This window comes from Rutidosis leptorrhynchoides, chromosome 1, assembly GCF_046630445.1.
Source record: "Rutidosis leptorrhynchoides isolate AG116_Rl617_1_P2 chromosome 1, CSIRO_AGI_Rlap_v1, whole genome shotgun sequence".
Taxonomy (NCBI): domain Eukaryota; kingdom Viridiplantae; phylum Streptophyta; class Magnoliopsida; order Asterales; family Asteraceae; genus Rutidosis; species Rutidosis leptorrhynchoides.
Window position 1 is genome coordinate 647,618,580 of NC_092333.1, and position 23,157 is coordinate 647,641,736.

The window sequence follows — 23,157 nt, forward strand, 5'->3', positions numbered from 1 at the left end:
ATAATAATAATAATAACAGTAATAATAACAATAATAATAATATAATAATTATTATTATTATTATTGTTATTATCGACCAACGTTTTCAAATCGCGACTTCGACGCACGTTTTCGATGCGCGAATCCGAAACGAGTTTTCGAGGCGCGTTTTCGACACGCAATTTCGACGCATGTTTTAGAGGTGTGTTTTTCGACACACGATTTCGGCGTTTTCGAGGGGTGTTTTTCGACACGCGATTTCGATGTGCGTTTTCGATGTGCGTTTTTCGCGCGTCTCGAAAAACACGCCAGAAAATCGCGTGTCGAAAAAACACGCCTCGAAAACGCGCGTCGAAATCGTGTGTCGAAAAACACACCTCGAAAACGCGCGTTAAAAACGCGCGTCGAAATTGCGTGTCGAAAACGCACATCGAAAATGCACTTCGAAAACGCGTTTCGGATTCGCGCATAAAAAACGTGCGTCAAAATCGCGATTTGAAAACGTTGGTTGATAAAGGACTTGACATGTTATGCAAAGTTGACATTTAACTGAGAAAGTTAACAAAAGTTAACGATACCCCTCTTTTGATTAACTTTCAAAAATACACTCCTTTTTTATAGCGAAATGAAATATATTACCTAAAGTAGGAAAAGTGGTATAACATGTTACCTTTTTATGGATTTTGCCCCAATAATAATAAGCACATAATAATAATAATAATAATAATAATAATAATAATAATAATAATAATAATAATAATAATAATATAATAATAATAATAATAATAATTATAATAATAATTATAATAATTATAATAATTATAATAATTATAATAATAATAATTATTATTATAATAACAATTATTATTATTATTATTATTATTATTATAATTATTATTATAATTATAATTATAATCATAATTATTATAATTATTATTATTATTATTAATAAATAAAATTACGTGCGTCGTCCCTCAAATTATTATTATTATTATTAGACAAAATTACGCTCGTCATCCCTCAAGTTATTAAAAGACTAAAATACCCTCACATGATTCGCACATGATTGACTTTAACGGAGATATTGGACGGAATGTATATAGAAGGACGACCTATGTTATATTTTAGAAGAACAGGGATGACGCAAGCAAAAAAAAAAAAGAATCAGGATGACTTGAGAAGGCTGAAAACAAGTTCAGGGACGACGCGCGTAATTTTGTCTTACTGATATTTGTAATTTTCATTTTCATCATCTTAATAAAATCTCTTTTTACAAGTTTGTTTTTTCATTTATTTACAATTACATACTCAATCATCAACCTATTCCTCTATTACAAAATCTCAATTGATTCCTACTCTATCATTCTCGATATGCGTACTAAAAACACTTTTAATGTATAATGAAACCATATATTACTAAAAACACTTTTAATGTATAATGAAACCATATATTGCTTCAAACGACATCCAGCCGCAATGAACAGATTGTCGCTATCACTTATCACTTATATTATAATATTTAAAGTATATAGAGAAATCATTTATCGCAACAACCCGCGAACAATTCACTCGTTATAAACTAAAATGAATTATTGCTGTGTTGGATTTTTAAATAACAAACCTATTCGGCCCAAATGCACTTGGCCCAACAACATGTCGCCTTAATAAAATCCTTAATAACTCGTACTGGCAAAGAAGTTAAAGTTACATAAAAAATTAAAAAATAGAAAATAAAAGTACACACAATAAATCCTTTAATCCCCCCCAATCTTCCCTCTCTTTCTCGCGCCTTCAAAACCCTCATAAATCAAATCTTTATACAAATAACCTCAAATTCAGATCAAATTCAACCCTAATTATGGGGAAAGATGAAGAAGATATGCGAGGTGAATTGGAAGAACGGTTAATTAATGAAGAATACAAAGTTTGGAAGAAAAATACACCGTTTTTATACGATTTGGTGATTACACATGCGCTCGAGTGGCCGTCGTTGACCGTTGAGTGGTTACCGGACCGTGAGGAGCCTGCCGGAAAAGATTATTCCGTACAGAAGATGATACTTGGGACCCACACATCTGAAAATGAACCTAATTACCTGATGTTAGCTCAGGTTCAGTTACCGCTTGATGATGCTGAGTATGATGCTCGTCATTATGATGATGATCGATCTGATCTTGGTGGATTTGGTGGTGCTAATGGCAAGGTTTGTATATACATTTATAGTTGATGCTATGTAGTTGTTTAGATTAATTTTTGTTGATTTTTTGGTGTGTGTGTAAAAATTGGGTTAGGGTTTTCAAGTTCATAATTTGTTACATTTTGGATTATAAACTTATAATTGATGTTGTATTAAGTTTTTAAAAATACAAAATTAAATTTAGTACCAAAAAGGAATCATCTTTTTTATAAAAATATTGTGTTTGGTAAGTTTACTAAGTTGTTACTACATAATTTAAAAAAGCAATCTGCAATGTGCATTCTAGTTGATTAGTTATTAGTCTTTGTTTGTTAGGAGCCAGGGTTAGGGGCTGGGCTGTATCTCATGTGAAGAAACCAGTTCATCTGCAGGTGCAGATTGATCTTAGAAAGTTTCATAGGGGTGTAGGATAGAAAAGTTAAAATATTATAGTCTTGAATTGTTCTCTCAAAGTTATATTTGGGATTTATTTTGGTAACTATGTAGTATCTGGAAGCTTGATCTGAGTTTTAAAGTCTAATGTTACAAGTGTTGCAGTATGTGATGAAATGCGATGCCTTTTAAAGTTTTTATTAAGCGACATTCAGATCTGAGTTTGTTTCTAGTATATGTTTGCATTAACTCATGAAAAATATGTTTATGTTCGTGTGTGCCCACATACTTATTGAGTATTTTGGTGTATAGTATGATAAAGTTGAAATTCGTCTTTTAGAGCTCTATATCGGTAAATTTGTATCAGTTTTTATATGTGTTACATCTGGATTAGCTTCTGAAATTCATATTAGGTCATTATTCAGCATTGTTTCAGCTATAAAGTCAAAGTTAATAAGTATTTGTTGGTATATACAATAATATGAGTAAAGTTTTCATTCATCATTTTTTTATGAGTTAGTTATAACCACACCCTTGTGAATTTGTGATGAAAGCTAAACTACAATATAAGATTAATACTTTCAGATATTGCAATCCCTGTCCATAATATTTTGTATTAAACAATCAAGTTTGTTTTTTTACAATTTGGACCACCCATTAAGTGTTTTACACCTAATTACATGCATGGCTCATGATGGGCATATTTGAGATTTCTAGAGAGAGGAATTTGGGTCATTAACAGTTTAAAACTGAAGATTACAGTCATGATATCTGGGGATATGATTTGTTTTTCTGTTGCAGGTACAGATAATTCAGCAAATAAATCATGAAGGAGAGGTGAACAGGGCTCGCTATATGCCTCAAAACTCTTTCATTATTGCCACAAAAACAGTCAGCGCAGAAGTCTATGTATTTGATTATAGCAAACACCCGTCTAAGCCATCTCTAGATGGAGCTTGCAACCCTGATATAAGATTACGGGGACACAACACTGAAGGATATGGCTTATCATGGAGTAAGTTTAAACAAGGTCATTTGTTGAGTGGTTCTGATGATGCTCAAATTTGCTTATGGGACATTAATGGAACTCCCAAAAATAAATCACTTAATGCTATGCAAATATACAAGGTATATCTACTTGTTATTCAAGTTGTGAATTAACCTTTCAGTGACTACATGTTCATGTAAAAACATCTGTATGTTTCTTGAAACATAAAATGCCTCATTGGTGTTTAGATTATCATATAATTTAATGGTATCTTATATTCTATTTGAAAATGTGTAGGTTCATGATGGTGTAGTAGAAGATGTAGCATGGCATTTGCGGCATGAATATTTGTTTGGTTCATGTGGGGATGACCAATACTTGCATGTATGGGATATTCGGTCTCCATCAGTTACCAAGCCTGCCCAGAGTGTAATGGCTCATCAAAGTGAGGTACAAACAGGAATCATCATACATTGGGTTATATATATATATATATATATATATATATATATATATATATATATATATATATATATATATATATATATATATATATATATGAATTATCGAACAATAAGTCAATAAATTAACAATTCATAATGGCACCAGAAATTGTTTATGGGTGTATCTCTTATGTGGGTTTCTGCAAACTTACGCCTCGTATTGAAACTGTGGCATAGTTAGCTAATTGCGATAGAGCGGGCAACTAAAGAGTTAACTGTGTATTATTGGTTCAAGGTCGAGAAAATTGAAATCCCTTGGGAAGATTCACTTTGGGAGGTCTGGATATGTGTTTTAAAGTGATTTTGTGATATTGAGCAAGCGGAACTAGATGATCAAATTAATTGACATAAGATGGGAAGTAGAAAACTCATTAGTGTTTTGAATGTGCTTCAGGTGTAGGAACTTTCCGTCAAAATTAGATAATTTAAACTTCAAATTGTTTGGCAAATTCTTCTAATAATGAATTAGTTGCTAGACAGCTAGAGTAATAATAAAGGACACTTTTTTGGTGAAAGGAGAGACTACAGACTTTTTTCTAATGAGAGTATATGCTTCTCAATTTAGTTCAATAATGGTGAAATTTTTGAAGCTGTTAACTATTAGTTAACCATTATATATTCAGTTTTCATTAGAACTGGATGGTGTGAAACGGATTATCTGTAACTGGTATTTTAACCCGTATATAATTAGTTTATCTGAACACTGAAAACTGATCACTGCAACTTCAAACCTCAGTAATCTGATTATAAGTTTCAATATATATGTTAATCAAAACACAAGTCTCCTAGGACGGGGATTCGTTTTTAGGATACTCAAGTATTTTATACACCTTCTGCATGATGTTTCTATGCTAGGTGAACTGCTTGGCGTTTAATCCTTTTAATGAGTGGGTTATGGCGACGGGGTCTACAGATAAGACTGTTAAGTTGTTTGATTTAAGAAAAATCAACACTGCCCTTCACACCTTTAATTCTCACAAGTAAGACTTGTTACATACTTTATTTGCATTACCTTTATTTTATTAAATTTCTCAGTTTTAATTGAATTATTGTACCATGTTTCCTTCCCCAGGGAGGAGGTTTTCCAGGTTGGATGGAATCCACAAAATGAGACAATATTAGCTTCTTGTTGTCTTGGTAGGAGACTCATGGTGTGGGATCTTAGTAGGTATGCTGCACTGTTTCTGTTGTTGATTAATAGCCTTGTTGTACTTTCTGTTCAATTAAATATATTAAGAAAAATGCATTATAATATGAATGTATAATATTAACACAGGATTGACCAAGAACAAACACCGGAGGATGCTGAAGATGGCCCACCAGAATTGTTGTTTGTTCATGGTGGACATACAAGTAAAGTATCAGATTTCTCCTGGAACCCATGTGAAGATTGGATTGTTGCTAGTGTTGCAGAGGATAACATACTTCAAATATGGCAGATGGCTGAAAATATATACCACGATGAAGATGATATGCCTCCTGCAGCAGACGAGTCCCGAGGTGCCTAAATCTGAAAACATCTCTAAACCCCCCATCAACCCATAACTATATCAAACTTGTATGAATGAATGGTTTTCCATTCCATTAATTTATGATGACATTTTACTTTTTGCCCAATTGTTTTATGCTGTCTAGTTATGTTCTGTAATTTAATGACTATGTTGCTGTTAGCATGAGCTGGTTTACTCTTTTATAGCTTGCAGTTGTCGATCGATGTAAAATATGAATTTGGGCTTCACAAGCTAATTCCCTTTATGTTGTTTATTAGGGAGTGTATGTATGAATAGTACTGGGTTGTCACTGAATCATTAGTCTTCCAGATTATACAATGAATGTGGGTTTGAAGTATTTCATTGTTGAAACGTTTTTCATACATCTTTTGTTTATATTCATCCTTGACAGTAAACCAAGTTGTTTACGCATTCATTAGGAGTTGATTTTATTTAAAGTTTATGCAATTCTACTATACAAAAATGTACATCTAAAAATGGTAAGATTTAGTTTACATGCGGAGAGAATTTTGATCAATCAAATGTTAGTAAAGATTAAAAGACAATTGATCCATCGGTAAAGTGGTGCTCCTAAAATTTCTAATCATGAGTTTAAAGGTTTAAGTGTATCTATTACTACGTATATAATCGTAAACTAGTGAAATGACCCGTGAAACCACGAGTTTGTTTTAATGAAATAGTTTAATCATATGTTTTAGGTATTAAGTGAACGTAAATGTTAAAGTCATTTAGTTCAATGACCCGTGGAATCACAGAATTCGACTAAGAAACTTGTCATTGTTTTTACAAATATATTGATATACTTAACTTGGTTTGAATAAATGAATTACGTTTATTCTCCCACGACCTTCTTCCAATTTTTATCACAATTGCTATTTTCCTTGTCATAAAAGTCTACATTACAACATTTTATTGAGACGTGTATTTTGTATACATATGTAACGTAATTAATGCTGTAAAAAAACCCATAGTTGAATAATAATAATATAATAATAATAAATTTTGCTCTAAAATTGAGTATTTATATTATAATAATATGTATTAGTAATAACACATGTCTCTTTATTTAAAAAAATAAAAATAAAATTACAATTATTATATGAAGGTAATATAATATGTTTTAAAGTTTGTACATGTGTTAATGAGGTCTTTTGTAAAAGATTGTATAATTTTTTTAAAGTTTGTACATATGGTCATGTTGTTTTATCATAATTTTAAAAAGTGATCTAATATTTTGTGTTTAAAAAGTTGACTAATAAATGATATTTTGTTGTGCTTAAGAAATTTTATTTTAAGTATGTTATAAGAGATTTGCTATTCCTACACAAATATATCACACAATATCAACCACACTCTGACTTGGCATTTTAGCCACACAAATTAATTAGTTGTTACGATTGAAGAAAAGAAAAGAATAAGAAATGATGCACAAGATAATCACGTTCGTTATAAAATAATACGGAATAATTATTTAGTTATTATTATGAAAGGAAAAAATAATTTACTAAAAAGTAAAGATAAATAGTTACTCTTTTTTATTAATTTATTTTAATTAGTGTTTATGACTAGATGTCTTCTATTTTTTTCTTATTTATTTTTATAAAGGATAATTACTTATTTATACATCATAACATTAGAGATTTAATATTAACTATAAATATATAGATAGATAGATATGTACATATTGTCGTATTTATTTTGTTTAACATGGCATAAAAAATTAGAAAATATTACGTTTACAAAAGGGGGATCATATATTCTATGCCTCTTTATTGAAATTCTATATTCAGAGTTTATACGATACAAGTTTTTAATTTCACAAGTTTACAGGAAAAATTACGGTGGAGGTAAAAAGTTTTTAGAACATGAATATCGCGGCGTGTGTGCTCCACCAATTGAGCCAACATGCCTGCACACGCCATGTAACCCTTGTGTGCTCCACCATGTGTTGGTGGCGTGCACCAAGTGAGCACCGAACAAATCCATTGCGTGCTGCATTTTTCACCATTTTTTATTAGTTTTTATTCCCCTTCTCACCCAACTTCCAATCAGATTTTAACAGATCACTCAACACACCACTTAACACTCCGCCCCATTACACAGCAGTCTAGCAACACGCTCATCAAGCACCCCACCCCCACCCAGCAAAACACCAACACGCCCATCAGGGATAAATATTGTCTTATGGTAAAGAATACGAAACCAACTATAAGACCATCTTTATCCCTGAAGGGGATGATGGGCGTGTTACTGGGTGGGGTGGGGTGCTTGATGAGGGTGCTGTCATACCGGTGTGTAATGGGGTGGAGTGTTAAGTGGCGTGTTGAGTGATGTGTTAAAATCTGATTCGAAGTTGAGTGAAAAGGGGGATAAAAATTAATTAAAAAATGGAGAAAAATGCAACACGCCTACAAAATGTTCGGTACTCACTTGAAGCACGCCGCTAGCACATGAAGCAGCACACTATGATTATAGGCGTGTTGGCAAACACATGACCCAACACCACGATTAAAGAGGGTCTAAGATGATCAAATTCAACCAAGTTGGTGGTGGTGGAGTGGACAAGGGCCTACCCCTTTAACAAGGGGATCATGGGTTCAAATCCATGCAAGCAATTAAAAACCTCATATTGGCCACGGAGGTTCACCCGCGATGACTCCGGACTGCTCGCAAAGTGGTTAGTCGCCCTGGGGACTCGCATAGCGAGGAGAAACCCGGCTAATAAAAAAAAAAAATGATCAAATTTTTAATTTTATATTAATAAAATCACAATTTTAGCTTTATATTTATTTCCTTAAAAACGTAGTAATCCGTATAAATTTGGCTTGTGGCATCTTTGGAGAAGGTTGATATACTTGATAATGGGAACTAAACTCAAAGAAGTAGCTGAGATTAGCAAAACCCTAAAAGAAGGTGAAAGAATACTTGGCCCGACCCGAAGACCCGATGGTACTCTACGCAAACCCATTCGAATTAGGGCTGGTTATGTTCCTCAGGATGAAGTCGCTGTTTACAAATCGAAAGGATCTCAGGTTTTTAATTCTTTTCCATAGCTTTATAATTATATCATAGCATACGTACACATATATTATGGCATTGTTACAAGTGATTTTTAAAATTGAAAAAGTATATAATGTTAATTAGCAGTTGAGGACTGAAACAGTGCCACCTGGTTATGATCCTGAAGATATTGTTGTTGTTAACAAATCAAAGACAAAAGCAGCTAAGCGAAACGAAAGAAAGAAAGAAAAGCGCTTATCGCAGGTATATTTTTATACAACTATCATCATGTTAATATTCTGTCTGTTCATAAAAATGTGAACTGGTATATTGTTCATACTCTTTATTTAAATGGAAACTTGTATCAACCTTGTGTTGTGTTTTACTCCGTATAAACCTTGTATAGAGCGAGAGGTCAGGAGTTCACTCCCGTGGGGTGCATTGCACACAAGGTTGTTGCCCCTTTACCCTTGAATTCTACCCAAGGGTGTCTTTGCACATCGCGTTGCGAGGGCAGTGGGGGAGGGGGGTTTTACCGCCCATGCCCTCGGATTGGGCCGGGTTTCCTCTTGGGCAGCAGTTGGGGCGAGTTATGCAATTGTGGGTGATGAACGTGTGGGTGATGAACGTGTGGGTGGTTAAGTACCCCTGGGTGGTCCCATACTATTGTTAAAAAAAAAAAAAAAAATTTGAAACTTGTGTAAATGTGAGTTTATAACTGTTCAGATTATTAAACCTCTTCTTACGCTGACTTTTCTCTGTTGAAATCAATTTGTAGTTTTAAATTGTCCCTATTGATGGTGTAACAACCGAAATTGAAACCTAAAAACTTCAGGTCCTATTGAATTTGACAGCTTTTGATTCCACAAGCAACAAAACATATAATATGTCGCCCCTAATAAGTTTAAGTGTAGTATTTGGACAGTGTGTTCGCCTTATACCCGCCTCTATTTACGTGGTAAAATATTTAAATAAGATCTTTGTATAGATATATCATAGATAGATAGATAGATAGATGATGTCATGATGCTAAGTAGAGAGAAGACTAGAAAATTAAAATTGATCCCCTAGAAACTAGATACTTGTTGTAATTTTTACTATCTTCTTCCGTATCTTATGTTTTGTTTATCTTGATTCTTTCCCGGTTGGGTTGTCATTGTTATGGTTGGACCGAAAGAAGTTGGACTTTGTTTCTGTTGTTTTTTTGTTCCCGTTTGCACCATTAGCTTGTACTGTTTAGTTTATATACTGATTCTTGTTTAATGAAGCAGGCTGCATCTGATAAGGAACAAAATGGAATTTCACCTAGTGGAGATGTAGAACAATCATCGGGACCTGTTGAGTCAATTGTGTCCCAGATAAATGAGATCACTATTTCTGGAAACTCAACGGAGTGTTCAACTACAGGAGACCAAGTTCCTGATATTGATAAAAAAATTCGTGCACTGAAAAAGAAGGTAAATCTTATAGCTACATGAGTTATCACTTGAAATAGACTTCATTTGTATCATTGTTAAACGATTTTGACTTTGTGGACCCAACTCATTGGCAAATTGTTGGTGTTATAGTTGATAAGTGTTAACAATGTGATTTTCAAAAAGTTGTTTTCTTTGTAATGATTGTTTATAGCCTGTAGCCACACAAATGAATGGTTGGTTACAATAATTTTGCTGAGAAAACTTTTGCTTGCAGATCCGACTGACAGAAGCTCAAATGCAAAAAACAGGGCACGACTTGAATCCCGAACAATTGGAGAAGATTGCCAAAATGGAAGATTGGCGTACAGAGTTGAAGCTTTTGCAGGAAAGTTCTTTGGAAGTTCTATAGCAAGCCTCTGGGGGTTTGTAAACTTATGTGTGGGTTCCGGGTTATTTATCTAATTTCTGTCGTGTACTATTATTATTAGATATATTTAACTTGAATACGTGTTACATCACTAATGTTTAGGGACATATCACAGGTCCCTTTTTATAGTCTGCTTTGTGCCTTTGTCTGGATATATGCTTCATCTTTAAAAAGAATGATATGAAATACTCTGAGAAAATTTTGCAATCATTCTGTTAAGATCATATTTAATTGAGCATTTCAACCCATATACGGCTATGCTTATAATGCAACTATTGGGTCTCAAACTTGAGTTCATTTTATTCTTGTAAAGGCTATCCATGAAAAAACCCTATGTCGTTTGGCTTGATAAAAAGTTAAATTCTTGCAACAATTTGTGATTGAATAGCTCAAAGCCTCAAACATATAGAACTTGTAGATTTTTTAATAAAATAATCATGTTTCAAAACTTATACTAAATCTTAAATAGTTAATTGCACATATAGTTATTATGACTTAACTTGTTAAGTAAATAGGTTTTTTCTTTCAGAGATGAGCTGTTTATCAGCAAGCTCATTTCAGCCATAAACTGATAAACTAACTCATTAATTTATCAACCTCTACCACGACACAGAACTACAAAACATCACATCTATTGGGGGATAAAACTAGATTTATGACACAAAAAATCAATTCAAGAAGCAGCAATTCAATCAATAACCTTGCCATATTTCTTTTGGAATTTTTACAAAATCCAGCTATCACAATAATTTTTCAAGCAAGCTTCCAGTGCAATCAAACAAAACTGTTAATTTAACGTTTAATACGTAAGATACAACTTGTCCTAGAGTAACTTGGTACAGTGATGTGATTTTTAATCAGATTCAATATCTGAACCTTCCAAACCTTCTTGATAGATTTCAAAATCTTCAGGGCTCCATCTGCAGATTAAACGTAGCTTAAAAGTAGCCATCTTGATTCCCATTAAGCGCTGCATATATACCACAATGTAAAGGTCACCTATTTGTTACTACTAGTGTTTGATACACAGATACACTTGTACAAATGATAATATGCAGCAGTGAGAACAATGATTCTTCGATAATAAAAAGCTAGGTACAGATGAAATAACATCGCAGCATAATGTATGGAAACCATCACCACAAAATAGTGGCAAACGTATGATATCTTAAGGAGCTTAAGGCTAAGCCAACTAATAACAAATATATCAGTTACAAAATGCAATTCAGAATATACAGCAAAAAGGTGAAGAACAAACCAGTATGCGAGAAGATTCAGGTGATATGGGCTTCCCTTCTTCACATACAACGAAGTCTCCGACAAGCTCCACGACTCCTGATCAACAGTAAGAGATCTATAATTGGTACTAGACCATAGGGTTGTTCAAACCGGATATCCGCAAATTCGATAGTGATCAGATTATCCAAATATCCGAGCTTAAATTTTAATTTGAGATCAAATACAATTTTATTTTATATATAATTATATATGAAGTACAAACCACATACAACACATGTTCTTTAAAAATAAGTATGTTGGAGTAATTCTGAAGTTGTCAAAGATATGATCGGATTGTGGGATTAGTATTAGAATGAGAAAAAGACTCCATTCAGGATAAAACGCGGGCACATGTGGGATAGTTTTTGCTATTTTTTAGGAATAGATTTCTATTGCTTATTATTAGAAAAAGTAGAGATAGTTTCCTTATGTTTTTTAATTTCCTATTCACTGTAAACATTTGTTTTAGCATAAAAAATATCTCAGGAAATAGTACCAAATTGTTCAGCATACGCTTTGTATTGTTTTGAATTCGTGTCTCCAACAAAGTATTGTACAGTTCATGTGATTGTTTTGATGTCAAGTCTGATATTTCCAACTAAGTATATGTAATTTCAGAAATCCGATTATATGGAAAAGTGGCATCCGAAAAATCGGATATCCGATTTTTCGGATCGGATTTTCAGATATTATGAGCACCCTTACCCCACACCAAGCATAGCTACTTTATGGGCCATTTTGTTTCCTTCAGTTTCATTTATAATATACGGAGTATTTTGTTGAAAAGAAGAGAACACGGACCACACTAACGGACATACAAAGAAAAGTAGCCAACTGAAATTCTACTATTCAACACTGCATTAGATCAGAAATGATAGGAACTATGAAAGCTACAGAGAACTAAAAGAAAACTACTTACACCTAGTTAGGTCACCTTCAGACTGCAAATATGTTTGAAACGACTAGAAAGAACAAAAAGTAAGTTAAATAACCATAAACCATCAATCCGTGTATACTCGACAAACGAATGAACAATGTTGCAGCCCACAAAAAATTTTGTTCATACTACCATGATTACCAAAATGTTAGTTCTATTGGTTAAATGAAAGCTATTAGATATCAATCTAAAACTAATCACGTCATCTTTCACCTCTTGTTGTTACTCCTTTCATCACTACGTTGCCGCCTCTACCAAAATCACTACTAATAGCCTCTTCAGGATATCTTCCATCACTAGCCTCTTAAGGTGCTTTTTGAAAATAAAAATAAAAAATTAGCCTCTTAAGGTACTTCCGGATGTTCTTCTAATCCTTCCCGATTCTATCCAACTCCAAACATTAGATTCCACTCGAGCTCGATGTCATCAACCACTGTAAAACCATTACCAATAACGGGCATGTGAAACCCGTAACTAACAGTCGGTCCAACAGCACGGGCCTGATCCCATCCAACTCCGAACATTTGATCTCGCTCAACATCTAAATCGGCAACAATTGGAACACCATCAACGGGCACGCGAAACCCGACACCCACAACAGATTCCCGACTCCAACAACGGTTGTTAGGGCTGGGGACCCGATGTTTGTGCTGAGTGTTACGTGATGACGATGGTATTCCTACTGTTATTGAAGTAGAGGCTAAGTAGGATCAAAGGTTCTGAATTGGATGAGATTTGGCTAGTGCAATGGGACCTTGTTGGTGACGGGTATCACGTGTCTGTTATCAATGATGGTGTTCATGACTTAAGCGGGATCCAATGGTTGGAGTTAGATGGGATCAGGAACAATTAAAAAAAGGTCATAAAGAACGAGTAGAAGAGAGTCATTAGAAAAATCGACAATAGATAGATTTAGGTAATAATGGAGGACATACGAAAGAACCTGAAGAGGCCGGTGCTAGTGACGGAGGACATCTAGAAGAACCTGAAAAGGTTGTGGTAGTGATTTCGGTAGGGACACGAGGAGGCGCCAAGGTAGTGAAGAAGGGATTATCAGCAAGAGGCAGAAGACAACATGATTAATCTTAGATTGATGATTTAAATAATCTTTAAAACCAATGCCCAATAGAATAACTATTTGGCAAATCGTATATAGTACATTAGTATGTCAATAATAAAGACGATGTTTAAAAAGGTGCAACATTTTCCTACATCGTTCATTCATTTGTTAATATACACGGATTAACGGTTTATGCTCATTTTACTTCTTCTTTTTTTCCTTTTTAATGGTTTCTAACATATTTTCAAATCTGAAAGTGACTTAAACAAGTGTAAGTAGTTTCCTTTCAGTTTGGTTCCATATAACTTTCATAGTTCCTCTCATTTATGATATAGTGTATTTTTACAGTAAAATTCCAGCTTGCTACTTTTCTTTTTGTATGCTAGTAAGTATGATCCGTGTTCTCTTCTATTCAACAATATATATTACAATACTAGAAATGAAATCGAAGGAAACAAATGGCCTACAAAATAACTCTTAGATCTCCTGATATGCATATGCAGATATCAATCATACTTTTCCAAAAACAGGCTGTCTAATGAGTGAATTGAGAGGCTTAACTTCCTTCCTAATTTTGTTTTATGTGTGTGTGATGTAATTGGTAAGAGAGTTAACGGATACCTCTATTTAAGCGCACTGGCATCCCCTGCTTACGCAAAAAGGGTTCCATTTCATGGGTGAACTGGTCGAGAGGACCTTCCTTAAGTTCCACCTGGAGTCAAACATCAATTTAGCAGCAAAATATAAATAAATAAACATGACAACATCTATCGTATCACTGCGGTACACGAGTTAAGAGCTTATAATAAGATATTTGAAAAATGAATTAGATGAGAAGTTTTACTAACGGTTTCCGTGGCAATACTTCCAGTTCGAGCAAAATCATAATCTTCATACTCGTTAAATATTCTGCTAAAGATAAACATGTTTTAATATGCATGTAATAACAACATGATAGTCGAAGCAATAAAAGCAACAAAATATGAATTTGTGTACAAAGAGCAGTAATCAGTGCCTCCTTGTTTACATGAGAATGATTATATATATATATATATATATATATATATATATATATATATATATATATATATATATATATATATATATATATATATATATATATATATATATATATATCCTACCAAAAGATGTTTCTTTAAGTGATTATCTTGTTATTCACCAAGAAGGTAACACGGTCAAGATCTTTAATTGGATCATGTTTAAGTGATTAAAAAGGTAGAAGTGTAGAGGTTACCTTTGGGCCTCTTCTTTAGGCATATTTGTTACGCAAAGCCCAGAATCCCCACGAAGAAGCTGTATGTACGTAATGAAATAAAAAAACAATACAAATAAAGGTACAATTAGTGCAATAAAATAGACACATCATAATCCATTCTCCCCCAAGACTACAAAGTATTGAATATATTGTGTACCTTGGACACCTTGTGAAGCCCTGATTTTACTTCATCAGAATCAGAGCGACCTAAAGCAACCTGCATGACTTTGTTTGACCCAAGAAAAAATCTGAAACACCAAAGATAGAAAATTGCACATGTGTAATCAGTCATTGGATGGTTACAACATGTTATTCATCATATCATATATAGAATAGAAACTACAATGTGATTCAAGTTGGTTGAAATGCATAAACAAGTCTTTAAGGTGTACAAATCCAAATGTTGTACGCAAATTTGCTGAGAAGTTGTATGTGCATATCAATTCAGCACCTATGATTTATTACGCGGGCAAAAAAATATATGAACACGGGCTAAAGTAAGCAGGAACTATTTATGTGGGCATTTGAATAAAAGATGCAATTCATCAATATATGTGTGGGTTGTCATCCACTAAATACTCCTGCCTACACCTCTCTATTGATATTCATATTATGATATTTACAAACTGACATGCTTGCTAAGCTACTCAGGATCAATACTTTTGGATGAATAAGGAACCTTATAAGTTACAATAACTGAGCAAAGATTGTCACTTCCTATAGCATATCAAATACACATGTGTCTAAAACTCACCAGACTCATTCAACGTCTATACCAAAAAACTAACTATTCATAACTTAAGCTTTCCTTAACAAAATTCATTGATTTGTCTTCCCAGATAATTTCTTGATCTTTTCCGATATCATAAGCACTTAAGCATAAACTACTAACCAACTACAATGTATTTAGGTATAAAGTACCTGCTTGTGGATTTAAGCTGCTCCCTGAACTGCTTAAACTTAAGATTCCTCATATTCTCAAAGCTAAAAACATATATAGAGTTATACTGCTCAACCGCCTCTCGAATCGAGTTCACAATTGTCTCTTTGTGCTCCCTCCCTTTCTTCTTTGTCTTCGACAATGTAACTGCAATAAATTATAAGCAATCGGTAAATACAAAAACACACAAAATAAAACATTAACCACATTCATACTTAAATAAACAGAAACTTATGTAGAAATCAATTTAGCACACTTAAATCAGTATAACTGATAGAGTGATAGGCACATATTTCTACTTTCATTTTGTGTGATATTTATACAATTAAGCTAGATTTCTAGGTCTTGTGTCAAAAATTAAATTTTGTGCTACTGAAAAAATAAAAAAAAAACTTCAACTAACTTAAAAACATTACAAGTATAATTAACTTAAACTAATTGAAAAAAAAAAAAAAAAAAAACTATCAGCTGCAAATTATATCACTAAAACTGTAAGCAAGTTGATTAAATTATGAAAACTTACCCGAACGATCTCTTTTGGATTTCGGCATGTCTGTTTAGCACTAACTGAGTTTCTGAAGTTATTGTTGTGATTATTTTGTAACAAACCAGACAAGAACAAATTAGGGTTTATACTTTATATATATATATATATATATATATATATATATATATATATATATATATATATATATATATATATATATAGGTACTTTATATATCGTTTTTCTAATTGGGCTTCAAGTAGATGTGTTACGTTTGGGCTCGGACCCATTTTTCGGTATTTAACCGGTTTTAATGTATTTTTTATTCGAAATGATGTTGTAGTATAAAATTATCACGAATATGTATTTCGTATAAAATGTTGAAACGAGATTTTTATTCTTGTTGAATACTCCATAAATATGAAAAATTGGTCAAAATTTTGACCTAACAAGTATAAAAGTTCACTGATCAATCCCTAATTAATGAGTTACTTAATTATGGATTGAGTGCAATGAATTATAATAGAGGATGAGATGTTTGATGATTATTTTGGGCCCCGATGATCGTCTTTCACTTTAACTATCAAGTGATCAACCACCCCGACCCGGTCTTGATTGTTAATTAGCATGATTCACCTTAACTCAATGTAAAAGTTCCTTGGGCAAAGTCACAAGTGAAAATTACAAAAGCTTAGGCAAATGGCAGAGAATCAACAACCCATAAATGAGAGGCCAAGCTCCCTATTTATAGTATGCAAAATATCCGCAGTCTGCGGTTTGCTCAACTATCCGCGGAAGCTTAGCGGAATAAACCGCAGTCTTTTATTAACGCAGAAACCGATTCGCTATCCTTATTTTCAGCGAATGTTCCAAACCTTTTGATTATAGTTCGCATTACTTCTGCTTTTGGCTTTTAGCAAATAAAATATACATATACAATGCTATGTATATGATCAAGTCCCCCAGTTTATTATGATACATTTCGCGAAGCAGATGCATCATGATAAACTCTAAAAAATAAATCGTGTTACATTAAAATATATTTGCAGCAAGTTGTAATAATTTTTTTCCATCTAATTATTACCGTTGGTTTTATTAATCTCAACGCAAAACAGCAACGGTAACTTCGCAAACTGTCAAATCAGAAACGCTGTAACGGCTAGAAAATTACCGTTTACACGTTGCGGTAATTTTAGCCGTTTAAGAGTAATCATTACCCTTTCGACTTCCTCGCCCTAATTTCAATTATAAATAGCTGGATAATTCGCATTAACAACTTTACGCTTTCTTCCTCAATTGCTTATTTAATCAAACTCTCACATCGAAACTTTTTACACGTTCATTGCAATTAAGCAATTCAACCCTTAACACTTTTCAAATCATTACCATTTTTACCTATTATTACAAATGGCATCCTCATCTTCGACCAACACTCCCAGCACCTTCGTGTCATATATGATGGAGGCGAAAATCCAAACCCTGCAACAGTATTATCCACTGCTTGCACAGTTTTCACCCACCGCCCCATCAGCGGAGGATAGGGCGAATGCTCCGCCCAAGGGAATGATTACGATTTACGAGGCTGCCATTTCACATGGCAACCTACGCCTTCCTCTTACTCCCTTTTTTCGCAGCGTATGCGAATACTACAAGGTTGCAGTTGCACAACTGCACCCGAATGCGATTAATAAAATTGTGCTATTCGAGATGTATTGCAAAGCACTAAATGAGCAACCACTACTTAACACCTTTCGCTCTTTTAACAGTCTTACACTTTAATAACACCGCCCACGTTGATAGCAACATACCCAAAGCATGGTGTACCGAAATGGACGCAACGGTGAATGACAAGGTCACCCCGGATGACCTTGAACAGGATTTACTGAAAACTATCAAGAACGCGGGCTTGGTTATGCGGGCCTACTCCAATGTGCCGCTTTATATTGGCGGAGTATCCATGTACTGGCTATGGGACGATTGCAACGCGCTTTTAGTCGACGCCGCCAACAACGGTATATTGCTTATACTTTTTATTTTATACAAATACGCATTATATATTACCCTTATAATTGCATAACGTTTTGCGGTACTATGTTGCAGAGATTGACCTTGAGCTGGTAATGAGGTTAGCGGACATCAATGGGATTAAACCAGCATGTCGCTTAAAAGTCGGCGACGGCGAGATTATTCCCATTGATGAGCCTATTATCAATACGCTTACTATTCCCGGTGAAGACCGCGGAAAGCGAAAAGCAACAGAGGGAGCTACGACTCCTCGCAAAAGACGTAGTCGTTCTTTTGCTGAACAAGAAATGAGTAAGTAAATTTCAAACCGCGTTATTATTTATAGTGCATTTTTATTTTTACCGCACTAATTTATTATATTCGCTTATCTCTTTTTAGTTGTGCTTTCAGACTCCACGGGTGAGCCTGGACCGCTATACAACATCACCGGGAATATCCCCGAGGACATTCTGGAAGAGCCCGGTAATGAGGACTTAAGCCTTCCTTCTGACGCTGAAACATCCAATCAAGAAGAAGAGCATGCGGATGAAGCCGCAGAAGCAGAACAAGCCAACCGGTTATACCGCAAACTCTTCAAATTCATCCCCAAAAATACTCAAGATGAATATCGCAAACTGACTTATCCTCAAGCCGAAAGACAGCGACTCCATAATTGCTATAACGCAATTTGCCTGGCCATCGACAACGTTGAGTGTTTCAACGAGATATCCGATGAGTATGAAAAGCAGCTTAAAGTCGCTAACGCTCAACAAAGAAAAGCGCAGAAACTTGAGGCTCAACTCAAAAAGGCTGCGGAAGAAAATGTCAAACTCAAAAAGAGAGCGGAAAATGCTGAGGAACAATTCGCTCAACTCATCAAATACCTTCCCGAGCTTGGCGACAAAATCATGGATTCAAAACCAGTAACTGAGAAGTTTCGAGCATACGCCCAGGCATCCAAACTCGTTACTCGTTGCGAGTGGTATGACTTGCTTTGAAAACTTGGCGATCTTTCCCAACCACTTCCCTCGGATATGGCAAATGAGATATGTGCAACCGATGATGCCCGCGAAGCACTAGCTGCAGCGAAGAAGGGGGTTGAGAAAGTCACCATACCAGCTTTAGTAGAGCTTAGCCAAGGCGAGGGCGTTACGTTTGAAGATATTAAAGCGCTCGAGCTTTAAAACATCTTAAGTAGGTTGTAAATTGTAATCCCGCAATTTATAGATTGCGTTTTTTGTAATTTCGCGCACTTGCATAGCGTGTTTATTAATAAAATGGTTATGTTCCACAGTTGCAACTTGTCTTATTTATATAGCGCTTTACTTTATCATATATTCATAATTCATACTTTCCCTTTGCAATTTCCACATTCGCTATTGTGCACATAACAAACGCGTACTTATGCGAAACAATCTTCTATTCATTATGAATCTTCTAAGTCCGATAAATCGATCCTTAGGCAATTTTTTGCATTGCGATGCATATAAGTGTTGGCAAGATCAAACATTCAGGAAATTTTATCCTTTCGCAACATTCGCTACTTAACACAAGTGGGCAATTTCATCACTTGGTTTTAAACATACAATTTCGCAATGCACATTCGTATTATTATAACATTGTGCAGGCCGTGTTTAGCGAAAATCATGCCATTTTGTTTGAAATATCTGCGAAGCCCTAATTACATTTACACAAACATTAATTCAGTGTCATGAAAATTAAGTAATTGTATTCTGCAAAATAATCACTACGCGTGACCACACGCAGTGTTTTCGCTTTGTATAGAAACAACCACTAACACTGAAACTAACTTTGTTTTATTCAGTAATTTTCCGTAATACAAATTTCAGAAAATAAAAATAGCAGATCAATCATTGATCAAACTTGACTAAGTATTCTATCACAAGCTTTCCATTACAAATATTCGCACTATTCAGAGTGGACTGAATGCCCCTCAACGCCTATACTTACTCTTGCTATAATCATAGCACAAATTGGCTCTTCTTTCGCATAAATTAGCGTGCCAATTCCCTTATTAGCAGAAAATTTAACCATGCCATGTATAATATAAGGAATTGCGCCAAACATGCGCAAAACAGTGCGCCCAAGAATCATATTGAATCGCGACTGATTTTGTATTATGTAAAGATTCAACGAAGCTTGGCGCCTTAGCAACTCATCACAATCATCAACCAGCTCAATTTGCAACTCCAACTGACCTATATGCCAAGTTGACTCTCCTGAAAATCCAGCAAGTGAAGCCGCAGTAGGTTTTACCAAAGCTTGAATATTTGCAGGCAATTTGCTAAAACATTGTTCAAACATAACATCTACACTGCTACCAGTGTCAACATGTACCTTCATAATTACAATGCCGGTGTTCGCAATGCGGCATGAAACCACTACTGGTTTGTCAACATCCGCAGTCAGACTTGCAGGAGGAAAAGTAATAGAAGGACATTTCCAGCTTACAATTTGTTCAGCTATTTGAAGTACCGACATTTCGCCTTGCACTTCTACCATATTAATGACCTGAATTCCGCGCTGATTTTCTTTCTTACTTACCATTTTCACCCCAAGATTTTTTACCGCGGGAGCTTTTCGCTCAGCTACATTTGGCACTTGCAGAGCATTGGTTTCTGCAGGCATGATAATCACATTCGCAGTACTTGCAGCACCCTGCGTAATTAAATGGTCCAGCTTGCCTTGCTCATATGCCTCCGTGATCAGTTTCGCCAAATCTCTACAACGATTGGTGTCATGACCGTAATCATCATGGAAAACACAAAACTTTGACCTATCTCGCCTGCTATTCTCCCCTAAAGGTTGCGGATCAGGAAAAGACTTAGCAACCCTTTCTTGTAACAAAATTTCCTTAGGCATTTTTGTTAGCATCTGAATGATATTGAAAGATTCATTATTCCATTTTCACGTAGAATAGCGATCCCGACGACCATATCCATGGTTATCATTTTGACCTTGATATCTATCGTTTCGCGGGTAACCACCGCAGCCATTTCGCAGCGGATATCCAGAACCGCGGTAATTTTCACCATTTCCATCATGAAAAGAATCATTGTCATGCCGCCAACTTTTGTCTTTACCCCACCCACATGCAGGGGTTATAGTACAATCTTCTCCACCTCTGAGATAATCATATGTTTCTTGTTGGACCTTAGCAAAAGTTGGCGAGACATCTCTTCGCAGTCTTCGCACAAGCGTTGGATGTCGCTGCGAATTAATAGCATGCAAAAACCAGAGATTTTTTGATCCTTATTCAAACTTGGTATCTTTTGGTATTCATAAATGTATCGCGTAAGTAATGCGTTCAAAGTTTCCTTGTTGCCCTGCTTAATATCATGACATTCTATATGTGTCTTCTTATGCGGTAAGAGATTCTGAAAGTGCAGCAAAAATTTATCACGAAGATCAATGAAGCCAATAATACTGCGAGCTTGTAGGATATGAAACCACTCCCTGGCGGATCCTTGCAAAACCATAGGAAATACCCTACACGCAACCGGTTCATCCCAATTATAGGTGCTTACCACACCTTCAAATCGCTGCAAAAAATCCAAGGGGTCAGTCAACCCTGAGTAAACTCCCAATGTTGCTGGCACAATAGGCGGTGCAACAATTGGATAATCAGAAATATGCTGGACAAACTTGTCTGCAGTAGTGGTGATTTCAGTCACCTTTTTTGTGCGAGTATCAGTATTCTCCGCGCAGAATTTGGCGATCATATCTTGCAAGAAATTCGGTTGCTCAAACTTATGTTGCATTGACTTAGGCGCAATGCTTCTAAAAGCATCCGCTAAAAAATGTTGAGCACTTTCTCTACGAACAACATCAGATGCTTCACCTTCATTGTGACGACCCGGAAATTTCCGACCAAATTTAGACTTAATCTTTAAATGTTTTCGACACGATAAGCAAAGTCTATAATGTGGAGTCTCAAAATCTTTGAACTGTTTACAGGGAAAACATTTAACCTTGAACTACTCCCGGCGTTTCACGAACAATTGTATGTAAATAAATATGTAAATATATATATATATAATTAAAAGTGTATATATATTTGGGACTTAATAAAGTACACTTTAAAAATGAAAAATAATAATTAGAATAATTAAGTTACTAGTAAAATAAATATATATATATATATATATATATATATATATATATATATATATATATATATATATGTTATTAAGAATCTATATATGATTTCTATTAAATATATAAAATATATAACTATTAAATATTCAGTAAATGTCATCATAGAATATAATATTACATGAATAATAAATGGTATTATATTAAATTAAAAATTTGAATATAATTGATATATTAATAGTATCATTACTTTCATTATTGTTATTATTGTTAATATTAGTATTTATATTTGTATTAATAATATTATTACTTTTAATATAAAATATATATATAAATTTTTTTGATATGTTTAAGTTGTATTATTATTACTATTAATGTTATTATCAATAATAATTTTAATATTATTATAACTAGTATTATTGTTTGTATCATGAAACAGATTATTATTATCATTTTTATTAATTAAATTTGTTAAAATTATCATTATTATATTATTAATTATCATATATTTTTACTAGTCTATTTATCAATAATATTATTATTATTAATATCATTAATTATTAATAATATTATTAATAGTATTAATATATTTGTTAATTACCAAAACTTTTGAATTATGTATGTATATAAACAGATATATATAATTAGATATATAAAAATCAGTTA

At 34.1% G+C, this 23,157-nt stretch overlaps 4 protein-coding genes across 5 annotated transcripts; 2 read left to right on the top strand and 2 right to left on the bottom strand.

Moving 5' to 3' along the window:
* The first annotated feature begins 1,695 nt into the window (after positions 1-1,695).
* Positions 1,696-5,887, top strand: LOC139885761 (histone-binding protein MSI1-like). Its single transcript, XM_071869519.1, has 6 exons — positions 1,696-2,182; positions 3,350-3,676; positions 3,834-3,986; positions 4,895-5,019; positions 5,112-5,207; positions 5,316-5,887. Exons 1-6 carry the CDS (start codon positions 1,838-1,840, stop codon positions 5,545-5,547), a joined length of 1,278 nt encoding a protein of 425 aa, XP_071725620.1. The 5' UTR covers positions 1,696-1,837; the 3' UTR covers positions 5,548-5,887.
* A 2,499-nt stretch (positions 5,888-8,386) lies between these two features.
* LOC139885762 (partner of Y14 and mago-like) lies at positions 8,387-10,552 on the top strand. 2 transcript variants are annotated; one of them, XM_071869520.1, is made up of 4 exons: positions 8,387-8,582; positions 8,695-8,814; positions 9,822-10,007; positions 10,243-10,552. In XM_071869520.1, the coding sequence occupies exons 1-4, from the start codon at positions 8,412-8,414 to the stop codon at positions 10,375-10,377; spliced, it is 612 nt and encodes a 203-aa protein (XP_071725621.1). In that variant the 5' UTR covers positions 8,387-8,411; the 3' UTR covers positions 10,378-10,552. The 2 variants fall into 2 exon arrangements, with proteins under 2 accessions (XP_071725621.1, XP_071725622.1); XM_071869521.1 differs by having other exon boundaries at positions 8,698-8,814.
* A 548-nt stretch (positions 10,553-11,100) lies between these two features.
* On the bottom strand, positions 11,101-16,531 carry LOC139885763 (uncharacterized). The gene is made up of 8 exons (XM_071869522.1): positions 16,410-16,531; positions 15,868-16,033; positions 15,104-15,194; positions 14,926-14,984; positions 14,519-14,579; positions 14,292-14,382; positions 11,654-11,730; positions 11,101-11,365 (listed from the first exon to the last, which is right to left on the bottom strand). Exons 1-8 carry the CDS (start codon positions 16,435-16,437, stop codon positions 11,249-11,251), a joined length of 690 nt encoding a protein of 229 aa, XP_071725623.1. The 5' UTR covers positions 16,438-16,531; the 3' UTR covers positions 11,101-11,248.
* Positions 16,532-20,019: 3,488 nt separating this feature from the next.
* LOC139849690 (uncharacterized) lies at positions 20,020-22,157 on the bottom strand. Its single transcript, XM_071839323.1, has 4 exons — positions 21,702-22,157; positions 21,354-21,606; positions 20,347-21,194; positions 20,020-20,052 (listed from the first exon to the last, which is right to left on the bottom strand). Exons 1-4 carry the CDS (start codon positions 22,155-22,157, stop codon positions 20,020-20,022), a joined length of 1,590 nt encoding a protein of 529 aa, XP_071695424.1.
* Positions 22,158-23,157: the final 1,000 nt, after the last annotated feature.

Coding starts and splice junctions, on each gene's coding strand:
- LOC139849690 (XM_071839323.1), bottom strand. CDS start 22,157: ATGCAACATAAGTTTGAGCAACCGAATTTCTTGCAAGATATGATCGCC. Junction 21,195..21,353: donor GCGAAACGATAGATATCAAG/GTCAAAATGATA, acceptor CGCAACCTTTAG/GGGAGAATAGCAGGCGAGAT. Junction 20,053..20,346: donor GTGCTATGATTATAGCAAGA/GTAAGTATAGGC, acceptor AAATGTAATTAG/GGCTTCGCAGATATTTCAAA.
- LOC139885762 (XM_071869520.1), top strand. CDS start 8,412: ATGGGAACTAAACTCAAAGAAGTAGCTGAGATTAGCAAAACCCTAAAA. Junction 8,583..8,694: donor ACAAATCGAAAGGATCTCAG/GTTTTTAATTCT, acceptor AATGTTAATTAG/CAGTTGAGGACTGAAACAGT. Junction 10,008..10,242: donor TTCGTGCACTGAAAAAGAAG/GTAAATCTTATA, acceptor TTTTGCTTGCAG/ATCCGACTGACAGAAGCTCA.
- LOC139885763 (XM_071869522.1), bottom strand. CDS start 16,437: ATGCCGAAATCCAAAAGAGATCGTTCGG. Junction 14,985..15,103: donor GGCTTCACAAGGTGTCCAAG/GTACACAATATA, acceptor ACGTACATACAG/CTTCTTCGTGGGGATTCTGG. Junction 14,383..14,518: donor GAAGTATTGCCACGGAAACC/GTTAGTAAAACT, acceptor GTTTGACTCCAG/GTGGAACTTAAGGAAGGTCC.
- LOC139885761 (XM_071869519.1), top strand. CDS start 1,838: ATGGGGAAAGATGAAGAAGATATGCGAGGTGAATTGGAAGAACGGTTA. Junction 2,183..3,349: donor TTGGTGGTGCTAATGGCAAG/GTTTGTATATAC, acceptor TTTCTGTTGCAG/GTACAGATAATTCAGCAAAT. Junction 5,020..5,111: donor CACACCTTTAATTCTCACAA/GTAAGACTTGTT, acceptor TTCCTTCCCCAG/GGAGGAGGTTTTCCAGGTTG.